Source organism: Pelecanus crispus, chromosome 1 (genome assembly GCF_030463565.1).
Source record: "Pelecanus crispus isolate bPelCri1 chromosome 1, bPelCri1.pri, whole genome shotgun sequence".
Classification (NCBI taxonomy): Eukaryota; Metazoa; Chordata; class Aves; order Pelecaniformes; family Pelecanidae; genus Pelecanus; species Pelecanus crispus.
This window is the reverse complement of record NC_134643.1, coordinates 167,613,776-167,637,364: the sequence shown is the minus strand read 5'-3', so window position 1 is coordinate 167,637,364 and position 23,589 is coordinate 167,613,776. Positions and strand designations below refer to the sequence as shown.

Here is a 23,589-nt window from a genome sequence, read left to right as displayed (position 1 = left end):
TTCCTTTCTACTGAAGTTACTTGCCAAGGAAGATTGAGATTATTTACTATATTCCATATGATCTGCTGTAGGAAGGCAAGATAATTCTATTCAGTCTGCTTTTAAGGTATCTAAAAATCTACAAAACCAAATGGAACTAAATAATTGTAAAGCTAATAATGACGTGCTTGGGGTGCATTTGTGTTAACTCGTCTCCAAAGCAATCTCTGCATCAGAGGCCGTATCTTTAGAGGTACAGAGGTATCCTTATAAAAATCTCACTCTTTGTATTTGGTTGGTCTGCCTATATATATAATCCACATATCCTGTAGTGTCTGGCTTGGCTGCGACTGAAGGGAGATGAGTGCAGTCCTTCCAACCTCCTGCATCTTTTGCCCATGTGCTTGTGATTTATTTGGCAGTGCCTAGGGTCAGAGCTTTGCCCTCGTATGAAGATACTCCATCTGGTTCATAGGTCTTCCAGAGGATCCCTAATGAGTTTTAGGTTCCCATACTGTGTTTGTTGGTACCCTGATACTTTCCCCTACAGAGCAGCTTATGTGCCCCCAAGACTGGCCTAAAGATGTGAAAACATCTTGAAGGTAGATCTTTCCTTTTGCTTTCATTGTTTTATTTATCTACTAAGTAGTATAGTGTAGGGATATAATAGCCTGACAAGAGTGATGTTTTGTAGGCTGCCTTGTGAATGAGTGGTAGGTGGTAAATGACGGCTTGTATCAGGAGCTGTATCTTTTGGGCATGATTTTACATTACATTTGAGAAAAAAAACCTAACTCTAGTCTTTGTCTTGCTAACATGGCAAAATAGCTACATACGCCAACCTTCATGCGGTCGCTGTTGGTTCAGAGAATCCTCTCTCTGCTGTGCTGGAAACCCATGATGAATATTGCTAGGTACCACAAGCTGGTTAAAATGGTTAAAATGTTTTAAAATGTTTTTAATATGTTAGTGTTAAATTTGTAGAATCGTCTAAACTCCCTCCTGCTCTCTCTCCATCCAGACACTGAATCCCCAGTGATTAAACAAGGAAGTTGGTTAAACCCTGTCTAGATGCGGGTTAGTGATCTCATATTTTGACTATTTCTCCTGATGAATGGTACTCATCCATCACAATTTTTCTTCACTGAAAAGCAGCAGGATGGGAAAAAACACTGATTTGGCCATTTAAATACTTCTTTTCCAGACTGTCTGCAATTACAAAGGCTTTTTGAAGAATCTGAATCAAGATTTTTTCAATTATGATTAACATATCATGCCATACTACATTTTAACCTGAAAGTCCTTCAGATTGAATTTGACGTGCCACAGCAATTGTAATCACTTTATGATGTGGGTATCAGACAAATAAAAATAGAAAATAGAAACAAATACTTCATGGTTCCTGGCTGTGAAAGAGCCACTCTTGTGAAAAGCATGAGATCATTATGCATTTTTTTCTTCCATAAAACTTTGTTTTGGTTTGCGGAGTTTTAGTTTAATATGTTCCTCAGCCTTGTGACATTTATAAACGATATTTAAACCAAATTTCTACAATGTAGCTGTGATGAATGATTCTCCGGGGAATGATGAAGAGATGGTTCAGCCATGCTGCCAGGCCAGGTGGTGAGCTGGATACCTTCTCAGAGACTGTGTGCAGTTTTGAGGACTTGGGGGTTGTGGTCTTCTCCTCCTTCCTGCTCCAGAGAGGAAAGTTCTCAGCACTTCTGTTCTCTCCAGTCCTGCTCAGGATCAGAGAAGGAGAAGGTCTGTCAACTGCAGGTGGTGCAATCTTCACCTAGAGTTTTTCACTTGGTTGTTGTTCCCACTTTGGCGTAAAAAGCAGTGACGGAAGCCTTGGCTGTGCCCTTGGCTTCCTGCCTCTTCCTCTTTGGCACCCAAACAAAGGGAAGCATTTGACAGAAAGATGTTTGATGGGAATCTCTGTCTTGTGACTGCTGCTCAGATAAGGTGCAGGCAGTGAAAACACTTTACCCACAAAGGAAAGTCATAAATTATGTGGTCCTTTGGTTCCTGCTTGGAGAACAGTATTTCAGACCCTGTGTTAGTTTATCCTGAGAAACAGATGAGAGTGGTGCCAAACCTGTGAAGGCTTCCAGGAGACAGACACTGAAAGCAGTCAGTTGGTTGCTGTTGCAGGGGAGCCTGCTTGTCTCCTGTAGAAACTTTAAGGGGAAGGAAGAACAAGTCACAAAGGTGGTTCCTTTATCCAAGTGGGTTTGCACATTTTCTAGTAGATCTTGTAATAGCCTGTCAATACGTGATGAACTTCTTTTACCTGCTAAGAGTTCAGGTGGGAAGGTATCATCTTCAAAATGCTGAAGAAAACAAATCAGAGAAGTCCTTGTTCAAGTCAAATGGTCATGCCTTTTTTTCTTTCTGCATAGATCATTAGGGCTTTGCTGTGATGCTGGAAAGACTTGGTACACTAGTACACGATCCCTTTCGATGCAATTTGAAATATAACAAAGAGTTTGCCTTGAAATGGCGTTTATATGCTTATAGGCATTATATTCTCCAAAACACTGTTCGTAACTCTTTATTCTGTTTGTGGAGTGCATCAGCTGGTATGTGTAATGACTACTTGCATCAAAGTATTTCTGGACAAATGGTCCAGCAGATTTCATTTTTAACATGTTACTGCATGGATTTTTTACTGTCCTTGTGTTTAAATACTTTTATTTCTCCATAAGTGCTTGGAGTTCCTGCGATCATTAGCCTTTGGTCGGGTGTGCTGATGAGACACACATGAGTGTTTTATTACCAACAGTGTGCCATCATCATCACCTGGATTTAATCTTGCCCACTACTTTCCAAATAATATCCTTTTTTTTCTGCGGTTTGTAAGTCTCTCAAAATGCAATTATCTGGGCTGAAACATATGAGTGACTGACTCAGAGTGTTTATTTAAAGTTTCGGTGAAACACTTCAGCCATTTTTGAGAAACAGCCGAGACATAAATACCTTGTTTTTCCTTCTTAAGTGTTTCTTAAAACTGGTTCAATAATAAACTTGATTTCTCATTTTTTACAGCTGAACCTTGAGATCTAGCAGCAGAAGCATTGCTCTGATATCAGTAATTGGCCTTATGCTATTTTTTGTGCAGTTTCACCCAAATTTGGTCATTTTTTAAGTGTGAACACTTGCCATCTATGCATGCCTAGCAGAGGCCGTGCATGAGCTAGCATGCAGGTCAGACGGGCTCCACGTGCACTGAGCTGGCTTCAGAGCGAGGACCGAGCACGGTGTGCTCTGCATTTGCTCTCTCTGGTGTAAGGTGCTGGTGCCAGGAGCGGAGAAGAGGCGATGCTGAAGGTGAGGAAAGGCAGAAGGAAGAGGTGGGGACAGGGTGGGAGTTCGCCCACGTGAACTGGGTGGGAGCCAAGAGTTGAGGAAAACATGTCGAAGCTGTGCTGTCCAAGTAATGTTAGTGTGCTCTCTCTTCCAGCCTTGTATTTTCCTCGGCCTCAGTAGATGAACATCACAGACAGCTTTCTGGAGAGGGGATGGCATGCAGAAGGGGTCAGGTCTCCATCTGAAGGGTGCTGGTGCAGCAAGCGAGGTGGGCAGTGGCCGAGTTGGCAGGAGGTGGCCTCCTGGTCAGGTGTTCGCTACTCCTCTGGAGACCAGCAAGCGAGTCACCGAAACTGGCATCTTCACTGCTAGCCCTTAGGTGGTTGGACTCCCAAAACCCAAGAGCAGTGGGAGTCTAGTGGAGCACCTGCATGTGCCACGTGGATGCAACGGCAAAGTGGAAGGAGGACAGAAATCTGCAGCCAAAAACTGCAGGCACTTCTCAGCTCTTTAACCATATTTGGTCTCAGTTTATTCTGTGTAGAGTGGGAGTAATGCTGTCTAGTCTCACAAGAAGACTGAGCAATCCATTAATAATTTTAACGGAGCCATTCCTAATGTGATCCTATAGAGCCAGCCCTATGGAAGTGAATGACTTGCATTCAGGCCAGGAGATAGATGAACGTGCGTTAGAGTACTACTACCCACTGACTGTCAGGGTTAAAAGAAATACCATTCAACTGGCTATTTGTGGTCTGGGAAAGAAGGCTGTGTAAAATAGTAGATGCGGTCACATAATTGAGGTTGATATCACCGCATCTACTCACAACACTGATGAAGACGGGTACCATGGACATCGGAGTACACTGACAATGTCGTTGCAGTATAATAAATAGCAGGGAGTCCAGTGTGTATGTTCCCCTGAAAGTCACGGATATATGCCTTGGAAAACCTAGAGGCTGTATTTTAATTTGAGATTAACCTAGAATTTTATTTAGTTGGCGCTGAATCTGTCTTAAGGAAGAGAATAATTATCTGCTCCTTCAACACAGTATTGAGAAGGTATAAGCACTCTCAAGACCACAATCACATATTCTAGTTCTTAGATGAATATAGCATTCAAGGAAGGTAGTAAGACATGCTAATGTGTCTTATCTTTTCTCATAACCATGATTTAGCTGCCTAATTCTGTAAGCTACCATTTGAGATAAATTTAACGGCATTATACTTCTTGCTATTTTTGCTAGATCTTCTGGAAGCTTCCTAATACTGAGTGGAGGGGGACAGATAGCCCTTCAGCAAAAAAGAAGAGGGTTTCTTTGGGTTACTGGAATGCCAGGGCTTCATTCTTTCCTCTTGCTTGAATTTCTGGACCTCTTGCCGCCCTCCTCCCCCTTTTTCATTTTTAAGGTGAACTAGTTTGTTGGTTCTCTGGGTATTTCTCACTGTGACAGCTCTCATGTCCTGCTGCTTCGGGGCAGGGGTCTCACTGCCCTCCCTGCTAGTAGTGCTGGTTTCCCCGTTCCCTGAAGAGGGAAATCCGAGGTGTGTCGGACTGCAAGAAGAGATAGAAACAGAAACATATCGCTGATGTTAAGAAACCAGTTCCCAGAAGAGGAGGAGCATGGACTGGGTACAGAAAAGACTAGGAAAGGTGCCCGCTTACCTTTTGCTTTTCAGGTCAGGCACACTTGGTTGCTCTCTGTGGGTGGTCCTATAGTGCTATGGCTGGTGTCTTTTCATCTCGATAATTTGTTTGCTGCTTCTCATACAGTTATAGATAATACAGGGGATTTTACATGCGATTCTTCTTTGGAAATGCAAATATATTTTCATTTTTAGGAGTTTTTTCTTTAATTTGTGCTTGTTAATGCAGTTGCAAATACATGGAGTTTCTAAAACACTGAGAAGTTTCTATGTGTTTTCATCAACTTTCCAGTGAGTTGAGAGCTGGTGTCAGACTCCAGCCCTTGCTGGCTCATCCTGGGAGCGAAGCCGATGATTTATTAATAACGCAGCTGCGGTTCCAGCGCTGCCGCTGAAGGCGGGTGAACACTCCTCCTCTGCAGAGGGACGAGACGGTGTACTTTTCACCTCTGCAATTACGTAAGGTGTCCTTGGCAATTTGTGTATTTAACTCGGCCCTTGCTTTTGCCTTTTTTTTGTAAAGCGATTGGCCAAGAAAGCGTGAAATCCCCAATGGGGAAGAGGCCCAGCAAGCCCCCGCTGGACCGGGAGCCCCAGCGCGTTGTTTGGCGCACGTGTGGCTGTGGGGTAGCCTGGCCAGGGTGAAAGTGTCCCCACAAGGAGTGGCAGAGGGACTCACTGACGGCAGATCAGGTCACCCCCACAGCAGTTCATGGCTGCTGGGCATCCAGCTCGAGAGCTGAGGGCTATGACATGCCGGTGGCCAAGGTGGTCACTTGCTCCCGGTACTTTCGGTCCGCCCTTCTCCGTAGCACACCAGTGGGATCCCTTGGTACATAAGGGGCTTTGCTACATCGTGCTGATGACCTTTTCCATATGGTGAGACTCTTCCAAACAGTGGGCCTTTGCCAGATCTCTTTTGATTCACTGCAACTCTTGAATGAAGCATCTTCTCAAGGCTCCCTTGGGCAGGTGACTCGCTGTAGGAGGGTAATGTGGTCAGTTTTACAGTGCTCTCCTCCCATTTCCTTCCGATCTGGTCAGCCAGGCTCCTCACTGCCAAGGCATGTCTCCTGCCCCTTTTTGATGCCATATAACTGTTTTCATGGCTTTTTCTGAGGCACGTTAAGATTCCCACTGCATTGTTGAGGGAACTGTTGTCAGCGTACCAGCCCATTGCCTGGTCCTTGCTGGGCTGCTCACCGTTTAGGCTCACGAGCATCCCAGCAGCAAAGACCTGTCCTCACTACTCACTCTTTCTTTTCTAACCTGGTCACGGTGGAGGACATGTGGTATGGATGTTGGAGGTTGTAGTCCATGTGCTGAGACATGATGGCTTTCTTTCACAGGCCACTGAGAGAGAAATAAAGTGTCTCAGGGCTTGATTGTCAATTCTGCAGTTATCTTTGCCTGCCTTTTCATGGCAAGTGGTGTTTCCAAACCAAGGGAGTTTAACCTCTGTCCTGTTCATATGAGCAAGCTTGCATTAAAGTCAGCATACGTCCGCTTGAAGGCTTTTATGGGAATTGTAAAGGAGGTGAGGAAAGAGGCACGTCAGGAAGTGGTGCCACACTATGCCCATCTTCTTGCTTGGTCTTCTGCTGTTGTCCTACTACACCACTGTTGCCTTTTCTCTTGCCAGCTGACCTGCAGTCAAACAACTTACCTTCCTTTACTGGTGTAACTTCTGGAATGGCTATTTTTGTCTGCTCTTGAGATACTGAGAAGAGTTGAAGAAAATTGCCTCTTTCCAAGCTCTTTTCTTCTTATTTTACAGTTCAGACAAGTTAAACTTAATGGTGGAGTATGTTGTTTACCAGCAAAAAATCCATGTCACCTTGAGCTACCATGTGGTCCCACCTGCAATTTACACAGCTGTCTTCTGTCTTCCACGAAAACACTCGATCCTTGTGATGAGTGGGTGCGTTAAAGCTGCCCAGCCATCAGTTAACTGTGTGTAATGCTGTATTGTGAGACTCCGTAAAGGTCTTAGACATTTTTTTCTGTAATGCAGGAATCTGTGAATACGTTGACTTCTCTGAATGGGCAGAGTTGGAGGGCTTAAATCACCACTCTGCTACTGCAACCCGTCTTGAGTGGCATGGCAGGCTGCATCTAGACCTTCCGTGGGAGGAGCTGTATGTTTGTTAGAGCCCTGCACAAGGACTCTGTGAAAAGTCTCAGCACCCATGTAATAGAAATCAGACATTTGGGGAATTTTAACGAAACGAGGTCACGCTTCTCTCTGCTTTCTTTATGTTTATTTCATAGGGCTCTTCCCCTATATTGCATGTTGGCTGCCTCTTGTTGCATGAAAGCTGCCTGTGTGCACTAGAGTGAAGATTTATTTCAAGTGTTGTCCACGGCTGCTTGTGATGTACTGATCGATGCTAGTAGCCAAACATGAAGCTAAGATAAAAATAACTGGTTTAGATTTTGAGTGCCAGTGAGGGGGAGAAAAGGGAAAAGAAAAAGAGCTACATAACTGGGGAAGAAATAATCTTTATTTCCCTATTAGTCTCAAATTATTTTCAAGGCAGTAAACACAGAAATAAAATAAATTTATATTAGTTTAAACTGTTGTTTCTTTGTCTGAATTTTCTTTGTCTTATTTGTTAGAGTAACCTCGAGGATATTTGTCAAACGATTTACAATTTCATAAGTGTCTCTTCTTTTTTTTGGCATCTGCAATATCTGCTTGAGTTCTTTCTCTTCTGAGCAATTTAATATTGAGTACACTTCCCTTGATATTGCAAGGCAAATTATTAAACCATTCTCTATAGCCATCCTTCTCAACATTTTTTTGAAAGAGCATCTTGAGAAACTCGGAGCTCTTTGTGCATTGCAAATGTGCTCTTCAGTAGAACATTTTGTCTTTTTCCATTTAAATAAATATCTCCTATTAAGTCTTCAGTGTTAAGACTCTTACATCATTTAGACCTTCCATCTTTTTGTAAGACTTCCATTTTTCTTCAATATTTTTCTATTTTTGCTGTCAGTTACAGGCAGTTCTTGTTCTATAACTTTATGAATAAAATGGTCATTTTTATTTTACCAGCTTTTAGTTTCTTACAAATAATTGAAATCATTAGAAGAGCAGCTAATGGGTTTTCTTAGCTTATTGGAAACTGAATCAAGCTGAAGTCACCTGAGAATTTTTTGCCTTCTTTTCCTTTTCTACTTTAAAGAAAGAAAGTGAATTTGCCTTCTACTTTTGCTTGAAATGGAGGTGTGTAGGTGCGTATAAATATGTATGCACACTCACTAACTTCGGTGGGCGAACTTGCAAGGTGGCTTTAGAAATACAGAATTAATTTCTCAGCGAAGTTTCCAAGTTGTTTGTGTTGGTGTTTTTTGTTTGGCTTTTGGGGTTTTTTCCAGGAAAACAGATCCAACAGCAGAAATATTTCAAGTGTAATATAAGAGATGGTTGTGTTTTTTTGAAATACATTTTTTACTCTAGGTCTTTGTGCTGGTAAGGTGCATGGCAACAAATGAAGTTTGAGGCATTTGAACTCTCCATCAAAAGCTTAATATTTCTGTTACTAGTACAGTTTGGTCCTTTTGAAATTATTTTTCGTTTTCTCAAATAGTTGAAGTATGTCTCATTTTCAAGATAAGGGATCTTACTCTGATCTCCATTTCTTCCTATAAAATTAGATATGATTCTACTTAGGCTAATGGAATCATGTTTTCATAAGCATGCATATTTGCAAGTCAACATACTCTAGATGTGAAGTTATGCACAATTCAAAAAACATTTGAAGCTTTTTTGTATACCTTAAGGAAGAAATAAAATGCTAAGTTACATTTTAAAAACCTACGACTAGTCATTCTTAAGGCTTAACTAAATCCCCTAAGTCCTTGCAGATATGCTTAACTCCATGGGCATGTGTAGTCCTACAGATTGTGTGAGAGGTTACATATTCACAGCAAGTGCAAAGGGAATACATTAATGGGGGTATGATATCTGTTTTTTTACTTTCTGAGAGAAGTTAGGAAGCAGACAGACCTGCATAGGAAAATTGAGTTCCCTGCATTGTGATGCTAGATGGAAAATACTTTTTAACTTGGTCCAAACTGCAGTCTAGTGGTTTTCCTTGAGCGTTGAAAGTGCTGTTGGTGATTGAGCTCTCATGTACTGAAATATATAGGGAAATGCATAAATGCAAGTCCTGTAGAACAGGAGGAATCATCCCTCCCTGCATATGAATACACACTATTTTCTTTAGATTTTTTTGTCCTCTTTTTGGTATTTCTACATTTGAAAACTGACATTTGAACTGGATGTTTTGGGGTGGTAGGGTTAGCGTGGCTGTCTATGGACAGGAGCAGAAGCTTAAGGATCCCAAAATACCCTGCCCTTCTATTGACTGGGTCTCGTTTTAGCCCCAGGAAGCCTGGGCTTATTGGAATTGAGAAGTTCCTGATTTATGCAGTGGTGAAATTGTTAGAGTTGATTGGGTGAGGCCACACACGTTCCCAACCAGAATTTGCTGAGGGGCTGCCGAGGAGGAATCCCAAAGGAGAAGAAACAGTTTGTGCTCTTGTCAGAAACTCGTCCAGAGGAGTATTTACGGCTTAGGTACCTCCACAGCTGCTGACACTGCTGTCTCTGTGGCTATTCTTGCTGTGTGCTGCCACCGCCCCCGGCAGCGGCCTGTGCTAGCTCTTGCTCTGCCAAGGTTTGAACAGTATGTAATATCTTCAGGTATCTAATATCAATATCAAGCAGGTGATGTCTAGCTAACCAGCATGCCCACAGTTGCAAGTGCCTAGTTTATTAAAATGTGATCTGATCTTTACAAGCATGTGCAAGTTTGCTGCAGCTGCATGATACAGAAAATTGGAATTTTTTTTTTCCCCCCAGTAGGAGAGGTGGTTGTGGCATCAGGTGTTTATTAGTTTTAATTTGTGTGTGTGTGTGTGTGTGTGTGTGTGTCTTTTCTGACTCCAGCAAATGTTTGGATCTCAGAGTGTCTAGCTAGAAACCAGAAAATCTTTTTGCCCTTGTAGAACCAGTTGCTCAGATGCCTTCTGAAAGCATTCATGTCTCGGAAGTCATATACCTTTTTTTTTTCCCCATGAGACTGCATATTTAATCCTGAGAGATCATACAATTTCATCTGCATTTGTTAGTTTTAGCTTCTTGTCTTAAGGAAACAGGTTTTACATAGTTGCACTATCCATATTTTTGCCAGTATCATCCTCGTACCCTAATAACTTTTGAACACCCTGGCCAATTTCAAGCGAAATTGCTAGAAGCAGACATCTCAAAGACATACTGCAAAGTTCTTACTGGTTATGCAAAAATTAGTGTCTGGGTAGAAGAGAGAGATCCAAATTACTACCCCGTTAAGGAAAAGGCTAGAGCGCGCACTGAGCCGCTCCCGAGCATGGTCTGCCAGCCGCGTGCACATTTTGGCTGGCCCTTCAGGACATGCACGGCTTGAGCAAGTTATATTTATAGCATGAGTTGTTTCCTAGTCTATAGTTAGGAGAGGTGGGAGGGTGGTTTGGGGGGAGAAGGAAGGAGGGAGTTGTGCCATGTCAGATGTTAGGCTACGCCGTGAGGTGGGGGAGGCATGCTCTGTTATTTCCCGCTAATAGTATCAATAAATTGCCTCAGTTAACTTTGGATTTGTGTGCTGAGCTTCAAGCCTGACTTTCCCCATTTCAGCTATTTAAGGAAAATATAAATAATTTGATTGGTTTGATGATGGATAACACTGCTGCTTTGATGGGATGGCAGGTAACCATGGCTGCTGCCTTCCCAAAGTATGAGATAAAGCGTAGAGGGAGACTTAATTTAGCTGGTATGGTTTAAAAAACTTAACATGTATCCCTTGGGGTTCAAACCTGACACAGGCACACTAACAGCAGACGACACGACGATGTTGCACGGTGATGCTCCTCCTGTAAGAGCAGCCTTCAAGGACAAGGAGGTTGTCCAAAGGTGCAGCCCAGCTCCTCACAGCTGTGCATGGTGGAGAACATGAAACAGCTGGTGTAAGCCAAAACTAGACAGGTTCAAACTGAGTATAAGGAAAATTATCATGAGGACAGCCAAGCAGTAGATCAGATTTGCTCAGAGAGGTTGTGCGGGCTCCACCTGTGGAGGTTTCCAAGACCTGGCTGGAGCAACCTGGTCTGACCCCAGGGCTGACCCTGCTTAGAGCAGGTTGGCCTGGGGACCTCTTGAAGTCCCTTCCAACCTGAATTAGCCTCTCCTTTTGCCAAGAAAACCCTACTACACTGTGCTGCAGAAAAGTGTCTTATAGCAGTTTTGGATTGACTGTGTAGATTGGGGCAGTTACATTTACTAGTGAGACTTTTATGATAAGTGTGCTAAGAATATATATTGACCCCCCCATCTTAAAAGCAGAATTCATTACCTGAGCAAAATGTTTGTGGATGCATTAGTTGATTCTCGGCTTAAGAGATAAAAGAAACATTGTTTTGCCTTTTTTTTCTTTTTTTTTTTAAATTCAAACATCTTATTTTTATCAAAGATAAAGGTAATTTTAGTAAGTAAAAAATAACTCATTATTATGCATAAACAATTCTCATCTTGGGCCTGGATGAATTAGTATTATTGTTGTTACTATTACAGCAATAGTAAAATACTGAAGAAAGCTGTGGATTTATAAAATATTCAAGACAGAGATGTGGCTGTACAACTTGTAGACAGGAAATGGGTTCTTAGTATTTTAATATGCAAAGTTATGGGGTGTTACTTCTTCACTCACCTTGTTCTGCTTATTTTAAAATTATAATTCTTAGTACATACGTAACTTTTTAATATACTCCTGTCTGTGGGCTGCCTTGTGCCATTGATTTTAGGCAAACTACCTATTGTTCTTAATAGGGAAATGTATTGATTTAAAAAAAAAAAAAAAAGTCAGTGGTGTGACATGGCTTGTTAAGGGATGTGGTTTTGATATGAAGCCAGTCAGGTAGCAGCTCGCAAGACCATTGCCCCTACAGAAGGAGCCTCTCGTTGCTGTGCCTGGGTGATAGGCACTGGAGCCCTTTGAGTTCCCAGCTCCTTGGTTCACCCTTTCCCTCTCGCGCTTCATTACTGGAATGAAGCCTGTGGCACACCCCCAACGCGAGCCCCAGCATGTTCCCAGTAGAAGAGTAGTTTTTCTGCTAAAACTTTCCATTACCTGCCTGAAATGTGACCTTATGCGTTAGGCTAGGCTAGTTGTGGAGGACAAAGGCAGAGAAATGAAAGGTTAGAGGCAGGTACCATCCTTGCAGGATGAGGGGAGTATCAGAGTGCCAGGAATTTAATGTGATATCTGTTCATCGTTACTATCCATTGCAGATAAGGGGACAGCTCATTGAAAGTGATTTTTTCAGGTGAACTCGCATGGGAAGTGCGCAACAGCTTATGACGTGCTTGTTGATAACCTTCGCTTCACGGGTGACAGGAGTTTCCAGGGACCAAGTTTCAAACCAATCTGTCTGCACCCTCAGTTTCAGGACTCTGACTCATATGTGGGAGCAGGTTAAAAGCTGTATGAAGCAATTATTTTCCCTGCTGCCTGCTTCATCCTGCTGACAGAGTTTGTGCCGCCATGCGCTGGGGGGACTGAATGTCTGCGGAGCAGTTCCTGAACGGCTGTGGTTTTAAGAGCTGTGATGAGCCAAACCATGCTCCAGAGGCTTGATATTGATGCATCCTAAAGTTAAAGCACTCAGTTTTGTCTCTGTATTTGTTATGGGGCAGCCTGCTTGCATAGTAGTTTTTTACAAGAATCCAAAGTGGACTCCTATTGTAGATGTTGACCCAGCCAACATAGAATCATAGAATCATAGAATCGTCTAGGTTGGAAAAGACCTTTAAGATCATCCAGTCCAACCATTAACCTACACTACCAAGCCCACCTAAACCAATCAAGGGTAGACTAGACTAAACCATATCCCGAAGTGCCACATCTACCTGTTTTTTGAACACTTCCAGGGATGGGGACTCCACCACCTCTCTGGGCAGCCTCTTCCAATGCTTGACCACCCTTTCCGTAAAGAAATTTTTCCTAATTTCCAGCCTAAACCTCCCCTGGCACAGCTTGAGCCCATTTCCTCTCGTCCTAAACATGCTGAGTAGCCCTGCATGTTGTGTACAGTTGCCTGTTCTGCTGTTTGGTTGATACATGCTGGCATCTCAGTTGGACTTCATATTTGACTTTTTAATAAACAAAAAATTCCAGGGTCCCATTTGACTGACACGACACTACAAGTTTGAATTTTTGTTTTTGCAGTGATCAGTAGTTGGGAGTCAGCCCGGTTCCTCTCTGAAACTAATCTCGTCATGCGTTCACAGAGACACGGAGAGTTTGTTAAAAAAGGAATGAAAAATTGCTTATAGGCATTTTCCCACAACCATTGTAGGTCCAAAAAGTGAAAGCTGGTCTCAGAATTTATTTAATTTTTGTAGCTAGGGCTAGATTAATCTGCTCACTATTTTCAGTGCTCATTCCACTGCGGTTTATTTTGGGTCATTTAATTTCAACAAGGCTTGATCTGTTTACAGCGCTTTCTATAGTAGCGTGACGGGGCCACGCAGCTCTTTTATAATATGTTCATTGCTAACCAGGAGCTCAAAAAAATAGTAAATGAGGCACAGACATGAATAAGTTTAGAAAAGACAGTACATTTTTGTATGGTTGGATTATTTTGGAAAGTTTTCTGAAATAACCAATCTTTTGTGCACCATGGGTTGCTTTGCAGAGCTTGAAGTGATGGTATATAGTAGCCGTGTGCTTTCAGAGGTAAAAGTGGAGGGCTGGCTGAAGGCACTCTTCAGGCTTAAGGTACTTCAAAAGCCACTGTGGCTGAGAGTTGCTCTCAATCCTTATTTGAGGAGCACTTTTGTTTCCATAGGTAGATATTTCCATCAGGTAGAGTGGTTTGATTCAATTTTGCTGTTTCAATTTTCAAATTTGCTGTATGAACCATTCATATACAAAATAGATTAAGGTTAAATAGATCTCAGTAAAAAATGCCTTAATCAGTTGGCCTCATCAGCCAACACAAAAGCGTCTGCTCATTGCCTGCGCTGAGCATGCTCCAATTTAACATTATGAAGGCTATGGCCTTGTTCCCCCCGAATGGAAGAGCCAGCCGCCTTCTGTGTCCATCAAGTCGTGACTATTTCCGGTTCTGCTCATGCCAGCTGACAAAGTAACATTCATTTTGTGTACTTCATTAAACTAGATGGCAACCAGACAGCATTGGTGACTCGCACAACAGAATTCGGAGGGAAAGCATGATGTCCTGAAAATGGCTGCATCGATACTAGCAGGTTAAAACACCAAGAACTGTTCCTGAGTGCTGAGACCTTTTTTTCCTTAAATTTTTATCTTTCTTGAACTCTTCTAGCCTCTGCTCTTTAGTATACTTCCAAGCAGTGGCCAGGCACAGTTCAGGAAAGGGCTGTTCTCAATAGCTTAGTAGTGTGGAAATAGCTACTTGCATTCCCGTCAGTTGCGGTGCAGGAGAACCTTCCTCAACGTGTTTAACTCACTCCTGTGTAGGTAGTTATTACATCCATATAGCAGACTAGAGGCAGAATCAGCAGGGTTTCGGTGTCTGAGTAAGAAGTGTAACATAAACACTGTTGTTCTGGGACATTCAAAGCGTATTGAAGGTTTTGTAGCTGTGTGTGTGCGCATATGCGGTGTACATGTGTACTGTGTGGTGTTCTTGCATAGAGATCTTAATGTTTTCTTGGCTATAGGAGGATATTCCTGCTTGGCTAGGAATTGTAAAGCCCTTATACCAGTGAATGGAAAGTTTAAAAAACACTTTTTAAAAACGTCTCAATTTAGAAACTTATCTTCAACAAGTTGAGTGTGTCAAATGCAGTTTGACTAATGCTCTAGGTCCTCTGGTCACAGCTCTTAAAACTTGGAGACTGTTTGTGAGCCGTGTCATTGAGGAGCTTCTGATCTCAGCGGGTTCTGCCCCGCAGCTGCACAACCTGCTGCTGCACCCTACGATTTCCCTTTCTGGGGGAAAACGTATCAGCGCGTCTTATGCTGCTCTACCTGTGTTTTGGTCAGCATGCACTGCTTGTAGAGGTATGCTGCATGTCCATCTCCTTCAACACAAGCCACCTCAGAGGTGACTGCCCACCCCTATTTTTATTGTCTCTTATTGTCTCATAACTGTCTAAAAATTCCTGGTTTCAGGTTGATAAGGAGCTCTCCTTTTGCTGTGTACCTTCAGATTTAGCTCCATGCACTGATTCTGAATTTAGTCTGCCAAAGTACCAGCTTGATTTCTGTTCTTTTATACTTGGATGGAAATAGTTCAAAGTTGTGCTGATGTAATAAAAACAGGAGGCCAGAAGGCAGTGAACTTGAATAAGGGTGAACGTATGAGAGAACACAAGCAGAGAGTGGCCACTTTAGAGCCTTACTGCCATGAACATACAATTATTTTTTAATATAATGTGCTTAAAAGCTGCATCTCTCTTAAAGAAAGTTTAAATTTGTTATTCATAATGTAATGTCATTTATAAAAACATTTATGTTGTGGTAATACCAGATACTCTAGCCAAGATACCATGAGAGGCAGTTCAGGGAGTCTGGATAATACTCAGAATATTAATTGTATAGCAGTGATCTGTACTTAACAATGAAGATGCCATCACCTATTTTCAAAGCCTTTCTCTTTTTTCATGGCTAATAACCTTAATGATCAATCAGAGGTAGTGGGCTGAGGCAGAGCTCAAGGCCATCAGCTCCTCCCAGCCGGCTACATAGTTCCCAGGAAACACCCTGTATTTCATTAGTTCTTGTTTAGTTTATAGTGTAATATTTTGCTCGAAGGCATTAAACTATCATCAAAAGCAGTAGACCAATTAGTGTGACTTCTTTTTCCAGGGTCGTTGTACAAGGGAGAACTGCAAGTACCTTCATCCACCAACACATTTAAAAACTCAACTGGAAATCAATGGCAGAAACAACTTAATCCAACAAAAAACTGCAGCAGCAATGCTTGCCCAGCAAATGCAGTTCATGTTTCCAGGGACACCACTACAGCCAGTGGTAAGTATATTTCTCTGATGGTGCTGTTGGTAAGTAAAGTCGAAGACTATATTGACCTGCAAAAGTTCTCTAAACTAGCGTCAATAAAAATAGTTCCCATCTGTTGACTTAAGGAATTGCCGAGATGCTAGAGAGACGTTCATTTATATTTGCATTTGAAGATACAATGGAGTGTTGCTGTAGATTTGATATATTTTTTTACCCCAGACTCATCTGCTTTTTTTTCTTTCTCTCTTTCTTTTTTTTAACTCCTTCATTCAGTTCATGTCAGGTTTAGTCTAAATTTGCAAGATTTTTACCTATGATTCTTGTGGAGGCAAAAATTTGTATAATAATAATAATTGCTCGTAAGCTATTTGAGTAGGAGGGCAAAGTTCCACTCTCAGGAGTCTATGGGTTTGAGTGGTTTTAAATAGTATTTAATCCCAGTACCAGGAGCAAAGGTTAGTGTCATTCTGGGTAGCATTTTCTTACTCTTGAAATCTGAAGTGTCCCAGAATAAGACACAGAACTGCTGGAGCATACACTTTACAAACTCAGCATTTTATCTTAAGGTAATGCATATGAGTGCCTGGGACACTTCAAATCCAGAAGGTAACGTAAAACTAGAGTCTTGCAGGCCTGAGCAGCAGGCAAGTAACCTGAATTCAACTTTTCACACATGGCTGCTAATGATGTTTTCCTCAATCTGAATGCCTGGTGTAAGGCACTGGGATGGGATTTCTTTCTCTAACTTGGGGCATCTGGAGTGTTGGCATCAACTTCTGCGCTGGGCTTCCAAGGTCCATTTATAGTTTATGAAAAGACGTAGGCACTTTTAATTACTATTCACTTGGCTTGTTTCAGATGTCTGCATTCAGATTAGATTATTTGGTTTTTTAAGTGCCTTCGTCTTTCCACGGGCTATCACAGGAGCCAACTGTAAGCATCTCAGAGGAAGACACCTGTATTTGGTCACAGGAAGCTCACCCCAGATGCCTTTTTCAAATGTGTTTTTTACACTTGAAACATCTGCTGTAAGGTGGGAGGCATGAACAAAAATTGGGTGTCAGGAGTCCCTGAATTTCTGGTACATGTTCATCAAAATGTATCTTGGTATGTTGGCATAATGTATTTTGATATTTCCTGGTTTTTTACTGCTAAAGTTTTCACCAGAAAAAGTTTTGATGAAGGACTAGATTCCACCTCTTAGTATTATGAGAAAAATTGAAGTGACAAAATTATACTTTTTTCTACTCACCCATTTCATCATTTGAACTTTATAATTTCATTGACGTAATGCCTTCTGTACTGATTGCTGTGATAGAAGTGCTGGGGTTTATTTCTCTGTCTCTCATAAATTGCCAGATTAAGATGACTCAGCCTTGACCAAATGGATAAAAAGTGAAAGAAAATTCCATAGAAGTCATTTGACATGTGGATTTATTCTTAAAATTATATCTGATACAAAGCTGTTATTTATATTTTACATAACCCATATTGTCCTCAACATAGCTGAACTGTTGTTTCATATGAATGTTCATTATTATGCTCTGAAGAATTTAGCTCGTGCTTGACATATAAACTGGGCAGTTTGATACCAAGCAGTTTTGATCTGTGATAAAACCAGAACGTTATTCACGTTTAACTCTCTAGGGCAGGTAGATGCCATTTCCATGCAGTTGGGTATCCTGGCTAATCTGTTGCTTAAAGCATCTTCTTGGTACTAACTCACATTCATTTATAATTTAGTAATTTGTTCCAAAGACAAAAAAAAACCAAAACCAAAACAAAACAGAAATAAACCTTCTAGCGCCTGTGCTTTCTCATGCATATTTTCTTCATAGTGTGCGTGGCTGGCTTCCCTTCTCCAACAGAGGCCATGCAGGCCACCTTGATGAGAAGGACGCTCCTCCTTTGTTAACTGTTTTTAAGTCTTTCCTTAGTGTTTTGCTGTTGCGAAGTTCACTTCTAGCTGCCCGTTTATTTGGGAACTTAATTTCTGACAAAGCTGATCTGAGATGTGTCCTGTTTTTCTGCATATTTTTTCTCCTCATTTATAATTATAGCTTCACTCTCTGAAGAACTAAAGCACTTTCCAGGTCTGACCATGGTCTGACCATGGTGATGCTCTGCCTCCACCCCCCATGGAGCTGGTGGTAACAAACCCACCATTCTGCCTTGGTAGGGCCGTGTTTTAGCATCACACAAGTGCTCTTTCTTCTGATCATGACTTCACTGACTCGCTGTAGGAAGGCATGAAACAGATTTTTAGACCTGTATCATTCCTTCCAATCAAATTTTTTCCTAAGATGAACTCTAGCTAAGCCTGAATAATCCCTTTCTAAATATTGTGTCCAGCTGAGATTATAATATTTATTCTGCTTGCCACTGGTGACAGCTGAGCACACAAACATTTGCAAAGGTGAGGTTTTTCAATGTGTGAGCCATAGTAACATATAATTGCAGGAGGTGGCAAAATACAGCATGCAAACAGATGGAAGTTACATGCCAAAGAGCTCATTATATATACTCTTATTAGAAATATGGCTTTAATATAGTTAATAACGCTTCACCTATGAAATCTGGTACTTTGAAAAACAGCCTGTTTTCCCAAGGAAAGCAAGTATTGAGAAAAAGCAATGAAGTCTATGTTATTTCTACTTTTAGGTGCGTAAATAAGCCTGCAGTGTAAGCTGGACCTCCATAGAGATGGAGGTTCAAAGTACGACTTCCTTTGCATTGGCAGCCTCTTTTCCAGTAATAGAGCTACAAGGGCGGTTCTTCGTATGCCACTGGAAAGTGTTATGTGATTAAAAGAAGAGAGTATGCCGTGTGCTTTGCCAGCTGTTTGAAATTTTTTCATTAAGAAAATGAATCAATGCCAGAAAGAACATGCAAAAGACAACTAAGTAAGCTCTTGATTAAGGGGTTGTTTTTTTTCATCTTGGTCTGTATTTTCCTTTTGCAGCCCACGTTTCCAGTGGGTCCCACAATAGGAACGAACACGGCTATTAGCTTTGCTCCTTACCTAACGCCAGTAACACCGGGAGTTGGCTTAGTCCCGACTGAGATCCTACCCACGCCGCCTGTCATTGTTCCTGGAAGTCCACCGGTTTCAGTCCCTGGTTCAACTGCTACCCAGAAACTCCTCAGGACTGATAAACTGGAGGTACTGTAGACTCCACCGTGACTAGAAATACAATTCTCTGTTAGGCTGTGTGAAAGATCCTGGAGGGAAAAACTCTATTGTTTTAGAAACGATGCTTAAATTTAGTTGCTACGAATGAAGACCTTGTAACCAGGCAGGATTTCTACACTTGCAGCCAGTGGTAATTAAACACTTATTTTTAAGGTAGTGCATTCGCTCAAATTTAATACACAGATATCAACATGAATTTTCATCTTTTGTAAAGTTCATCTCCTCCAAAACACCTCAAGTATACATGCCTGTAAAGGTATGCCTCGATGAAGTATCTAACAGGCACATTTTTATTGCAGTATTAATTCTGTCCCCATTTTTATGCATTGATATTAGGGGAATTTTATAACCTTATGGATCGATATTAGGGAAATGGTATAGCCCTTCAGCCTTGAGCTACAAATGGAGATGTTGAATGTTACCAACCCAGCAGCAGGCTGAATGGGCAAGCCCCCAGCTACGTGCAGAGCCTCTCTGGTGTTGATGGGTCTCCACGTGGCTGGGCTCAGTGGAGGCTGTGATCCAAGTACACGAGAAGGCCAAATGGCTCTTGCAGAAATGAATGTCCTTTCCCAAAAGCCTAAGCACTAGTGTCTAGAGCACGTTTCCTCCTAGGAAGATCAGAGCGTTCATTCTGCACATTTTTGAAAATAATTTTTGAGGACGTTCTCCATTTTGTTTGTAGACTCCATAAAAAAGACAGTGCACTTGATGCATATCTTCCCCGGGTCCCAGCAAGAGGAACTCCTTCCCTACCAGTGAGGCTGCAAGAATATAGTGTAGTCAGAAAAGGACTGAATATTTTGTGATTCCCAGCTAGTTTTGCAGGGGCAGTTACTTCAGTAATTATCCTTCCTAGGTGTTTTCTAGACAGAAAAAAAGAAAGGCACTTGGGAATGCTTCTGTTGCATGTCAAGTTCATTTAGCTGCTGTACCGCAGAGCTACCTGAGGAGCCAAGCACGTAAGGGTAAAATAGATGCATTTCCCTCTCCCAGAAGAAGATGAAGGGTTTATTAAATTGAATTTGTGGAAAAACTTGAACTAACTGGGGAAAGGGGCAGGTCTGTCTTTTGGGGGCACGGGGCTCTCCCTGCCCTTCCGCGTTGCACCGAGCTCTTCCCCTGCAACGCGTGTTGTTTTGCACGTAGGTGTGCAGGGAGTTCCAGCGGGGAAACTGTGCGCGTGGAGAGACTGATTGCCGCTTTGCGCATCCGGCAGACAGCACAATGATTGACACAAACGACAACACCGTAACCGTGTGTATGGATTACATAAAAGGTCGTTGCATGAGGGAGAAATGCAAGTATTTTCACCCTCCTGCACATTTGCAGGCCAAAATCAAAGCGGCGCAACACCAAGCCAACCAGGCTGCGGTGGCAGCCCAGGCAGCTGCGGCAGCTGCGACTGTGATGGTAAGTGCTGGCATATATGGCTGCCTTTTTTTGACAGAAGCTCTTTGATGCCTATTTTGCTTCAGTTTAATGCTGTTTGCTTATACTTTCTTTTGTCTTTTGCCTTTTTTTTTTTTTGTAAAAGATAAGAATTTATAAAACTATTACTATTGCTTGATGGGAGGAAGCACTTTTTTTCTTTATGCCCTTATTTTAATGCTGTGTTTCTAGCCAAGACAGTGAAGCAAATGACACTTCATACCACTTCTGTTCTCTGCCTTGATTCTATGTTAAATTTGCCCCTAGTATTTCCGAGCAGAAATAAAACTGATAAGCTTCAATGTCCCCTAGAAAATAGGGGCACATATGCTGTTTTAGCTCTTTGATGATAGATATACACGTGGAAATTTGGAAGAAAAGGAAGAAAAGCAAAGAGAGAGATTTTGCCTCAGAGATTGGCAGTAGAAAAGAAACCTGTGTTAGGATTCAACTCGCCCCACCTTAGATGTCAGACAGTTAGATAACTGAGCCTAGCCTAGCCACCTTGGTCTCACTTTATAGGTAGTGGAGAAAAACCAGCACATTCGTGTGATCTACCACTAGTGCTTGTCTGAGGATGAGAAAAAAATGCCCTCTGTAGATACAAGTCTGTCCACACTGACTAAAAAGTGTTGACTATATCTTTTTGAACTTTGGTTAGATGAATCTCACACCCAGAGACTTCTCTTGCCTATCCCACTGTCATGGGCAAGTTACTTGAATCTCTCTATGGTACAAGTGTTCTATTAGAAAAAACAGGGTTTAAAAGTAGTAAACTAAAATGGGAATCATTAAGAAAAAGCATAGTAACTATAGTCAGAAGAAAAGAGGTTGAGGGCTTTCTATTTTCAGATATTTTAAGCTCTTACTGAAAACTGTTCAGGCAAGTCAGCCCATCCATTTACCAGTTATTGAATATCTCTTACGGTTGCTACCAGGAAAGTTGATAAATTTAAATGGAGTGGTATTGATAAAGTTAAATAAATCGAGCATGCAGGATCTGACTTGGGAGACAGAATTGCTGGCAGCAAATCAAAGAATCATTGTCCTCATTGCTGGCAGTGAACGAATAATTAAGCAGATGTGGTTTGTGGACTTGTGGGCAGTGCATACAGTAGTTATAGACAATACAGTTATTCTCTGGGTAAAAAGCCTACCAGAAACACAATACAGTACAGTATATAACTACCCGAAGCTATTGTATTTAGCAAATTAGCAAAGACCAGACTTTTTGAGGGTCAAAGGTTAAGTTATGCAAGAAAATAAACCTCCAAACAGAAGAACATTTCTGAAATTTTAATATTCTTTCTCTTATAGTATCCCCAGTCTCTGTTTCAAACTGGGTGATTTTTAATTAAACTTTCCTGTGCTTGCAGAAATTGAATACCATCTGGAAATTAAAGCAAAGGAGATTGGTTTTTTATTCTAATTAGCTTCTACTGTGCAATATTTATTGTCCATTTAGAGAATGTAATATTTCTAGGCAATATACTAAAGAAGAAAGGAGAGAGATGAGGGGATCCACTTTTTTGTGCTTCAGTGATGGTTGGATACATATCCTGTGATTTTAAGTAAGTCGTAATTGGAATTGCATTAGCCTCAGAGCAAGATGAAGCATCTTTGGAAACACAGAATTGAAATGTTAGCATTCTAATGTCACAGGAGAAGAAGGCAGGGACCTGTAATTCAGGGTAACTTTTTGCAGAAAAGTATGTACAAAATATTTTAATGGCATATTTAGACTACCGAACAGAAAAGATTCTTTACAATCCAACTATTTTTTGTTTAATATAGATTTGAAACAATCAGATAGTGTGAATGAAAAATCACTGGAATGGCCATAGCAAACAAAGAAGTGGTAGAAAAGACACATGCCTGCAAGGCCACCCAAGAATGACCAAGATTACTCAGTTGGCTCTAGAGAGCAAAAGTAAGGCAGAAATACAAATGCTTACCTGTAGGGTTCACTTGCAGGTTGCTCCCAGGTTGAAATTGTGTCCAAGAGGTTTTTCTTCCTAGCTGGGGAGCTGGCTGTATTGCTCTGGTCCAGAGTGTGCTTGTGTAGGTGAGCATAGGTGAGGATAGAGTTAGAGCACTGTAGGCAAAGCTTGTAAGACCATTGAAGGTTAATGAATACTGCAGCCTGGGACCTTGCAGAAAATGCTCTGTCTATATTTCTGTACATTGAAGTTTAGGAATTTCTAGTCAGGTATCTTAGGTGACCCCATCATTTCAAGTCAAAAGAAAGAGGAAAGACACTGTAAAAGAGGCTGTAGACCACGTATAGCTTAAATATGAAGTGCATTAAAAGGCAGCGTTATATATCATTGTACTTGGGGAGCTCCAAATATTCATGTGGTGCATCAGAGAGTAAAAAGTCACTGAAGAATGTACAGCCTAAGTTAAAATGTGAATTCATAGTTGGTGTTGGAAAGGACCTCTGGAGATTGTCTAGTCTAACCCCCCTGCTCAAGCAGGGTGAGCTGGAGCAGATTGCCCAGGACATGCCTAGTTGGCTTTTGAAAGTTTCCAGGAACAGAGACTCCACAACTTTTCTGACAACCTGCTCCATGGTTAAATAATGCTTACAGTAAAAACAAAACCAGAAACTTACATTTAAATGGAATTTCTTGTATTTAAATTTGTTTCCATTGCATCTTGTCCTGTCACAGAGCACCGCTGAGAAGAGTCTGGTTCCATCTTTACTTCCTCATCAGGTATTCATATATGCTGATGAGATCCCCCTGCATCTTTTCTTCTCTAGACTGAGCCGTCCCAGCTCTCTCAGCCTTTCCTCATATGAGAGGTGCTCCAGTCTCTTAATCATATTTGGGGCCCTTTATGGGACTGTTTTCTAGTACGTCCATGTCTTTCTTGTGCTGGGGCGGCCAGACCTGGACATAGTGCTCCATATGTGCCCTCACCAGTGCCGAGGTAGAGGGGAAGGATCACCTCCCTCAGCCTGCTGGTGATGGTCTT

At 41.7% G+C, this 23,589-nt stretch overlaps 1 protein-coding gene across 11 annotated transcripts in view; it reads left to right on the top strand.

The window, feature by feature from the left end:
* The window catches only part of MBNL2 (muscleblind like splicing regulator 2), a 71,776-nt gene that overhangs the window by 21,917 nt on the left and 26,270 nt on the right, over window positions 1-23,589 (top strand). For 5 of the 11 annotated variants that reach the window (XM_075727903.1, XM_075727902.1, XM_075727900.1 and 2 more), the window contains exons 2-4: window positions 15,834-15,998; window positions 18,949-19,149; window positions 20,329-20,592. In XM_075727903.1, the coding sequence (XP_075584018.1) occupies window positions 15,834-15,998; window positions 18,949-19,149; window positions 20,329-20,592 (630 nt within the window). The remainder of the gene's footprint in view (window positions 1-15,833; window positions 15,999-18,948; window positions 19,150-20,328; window positions 20,593-23,589) is intronic. The other 6 variants (XM_075727908.1, XM_075727907.1, XM_075727906.1 and 3 more) reach the window with 4 other exon arrangements.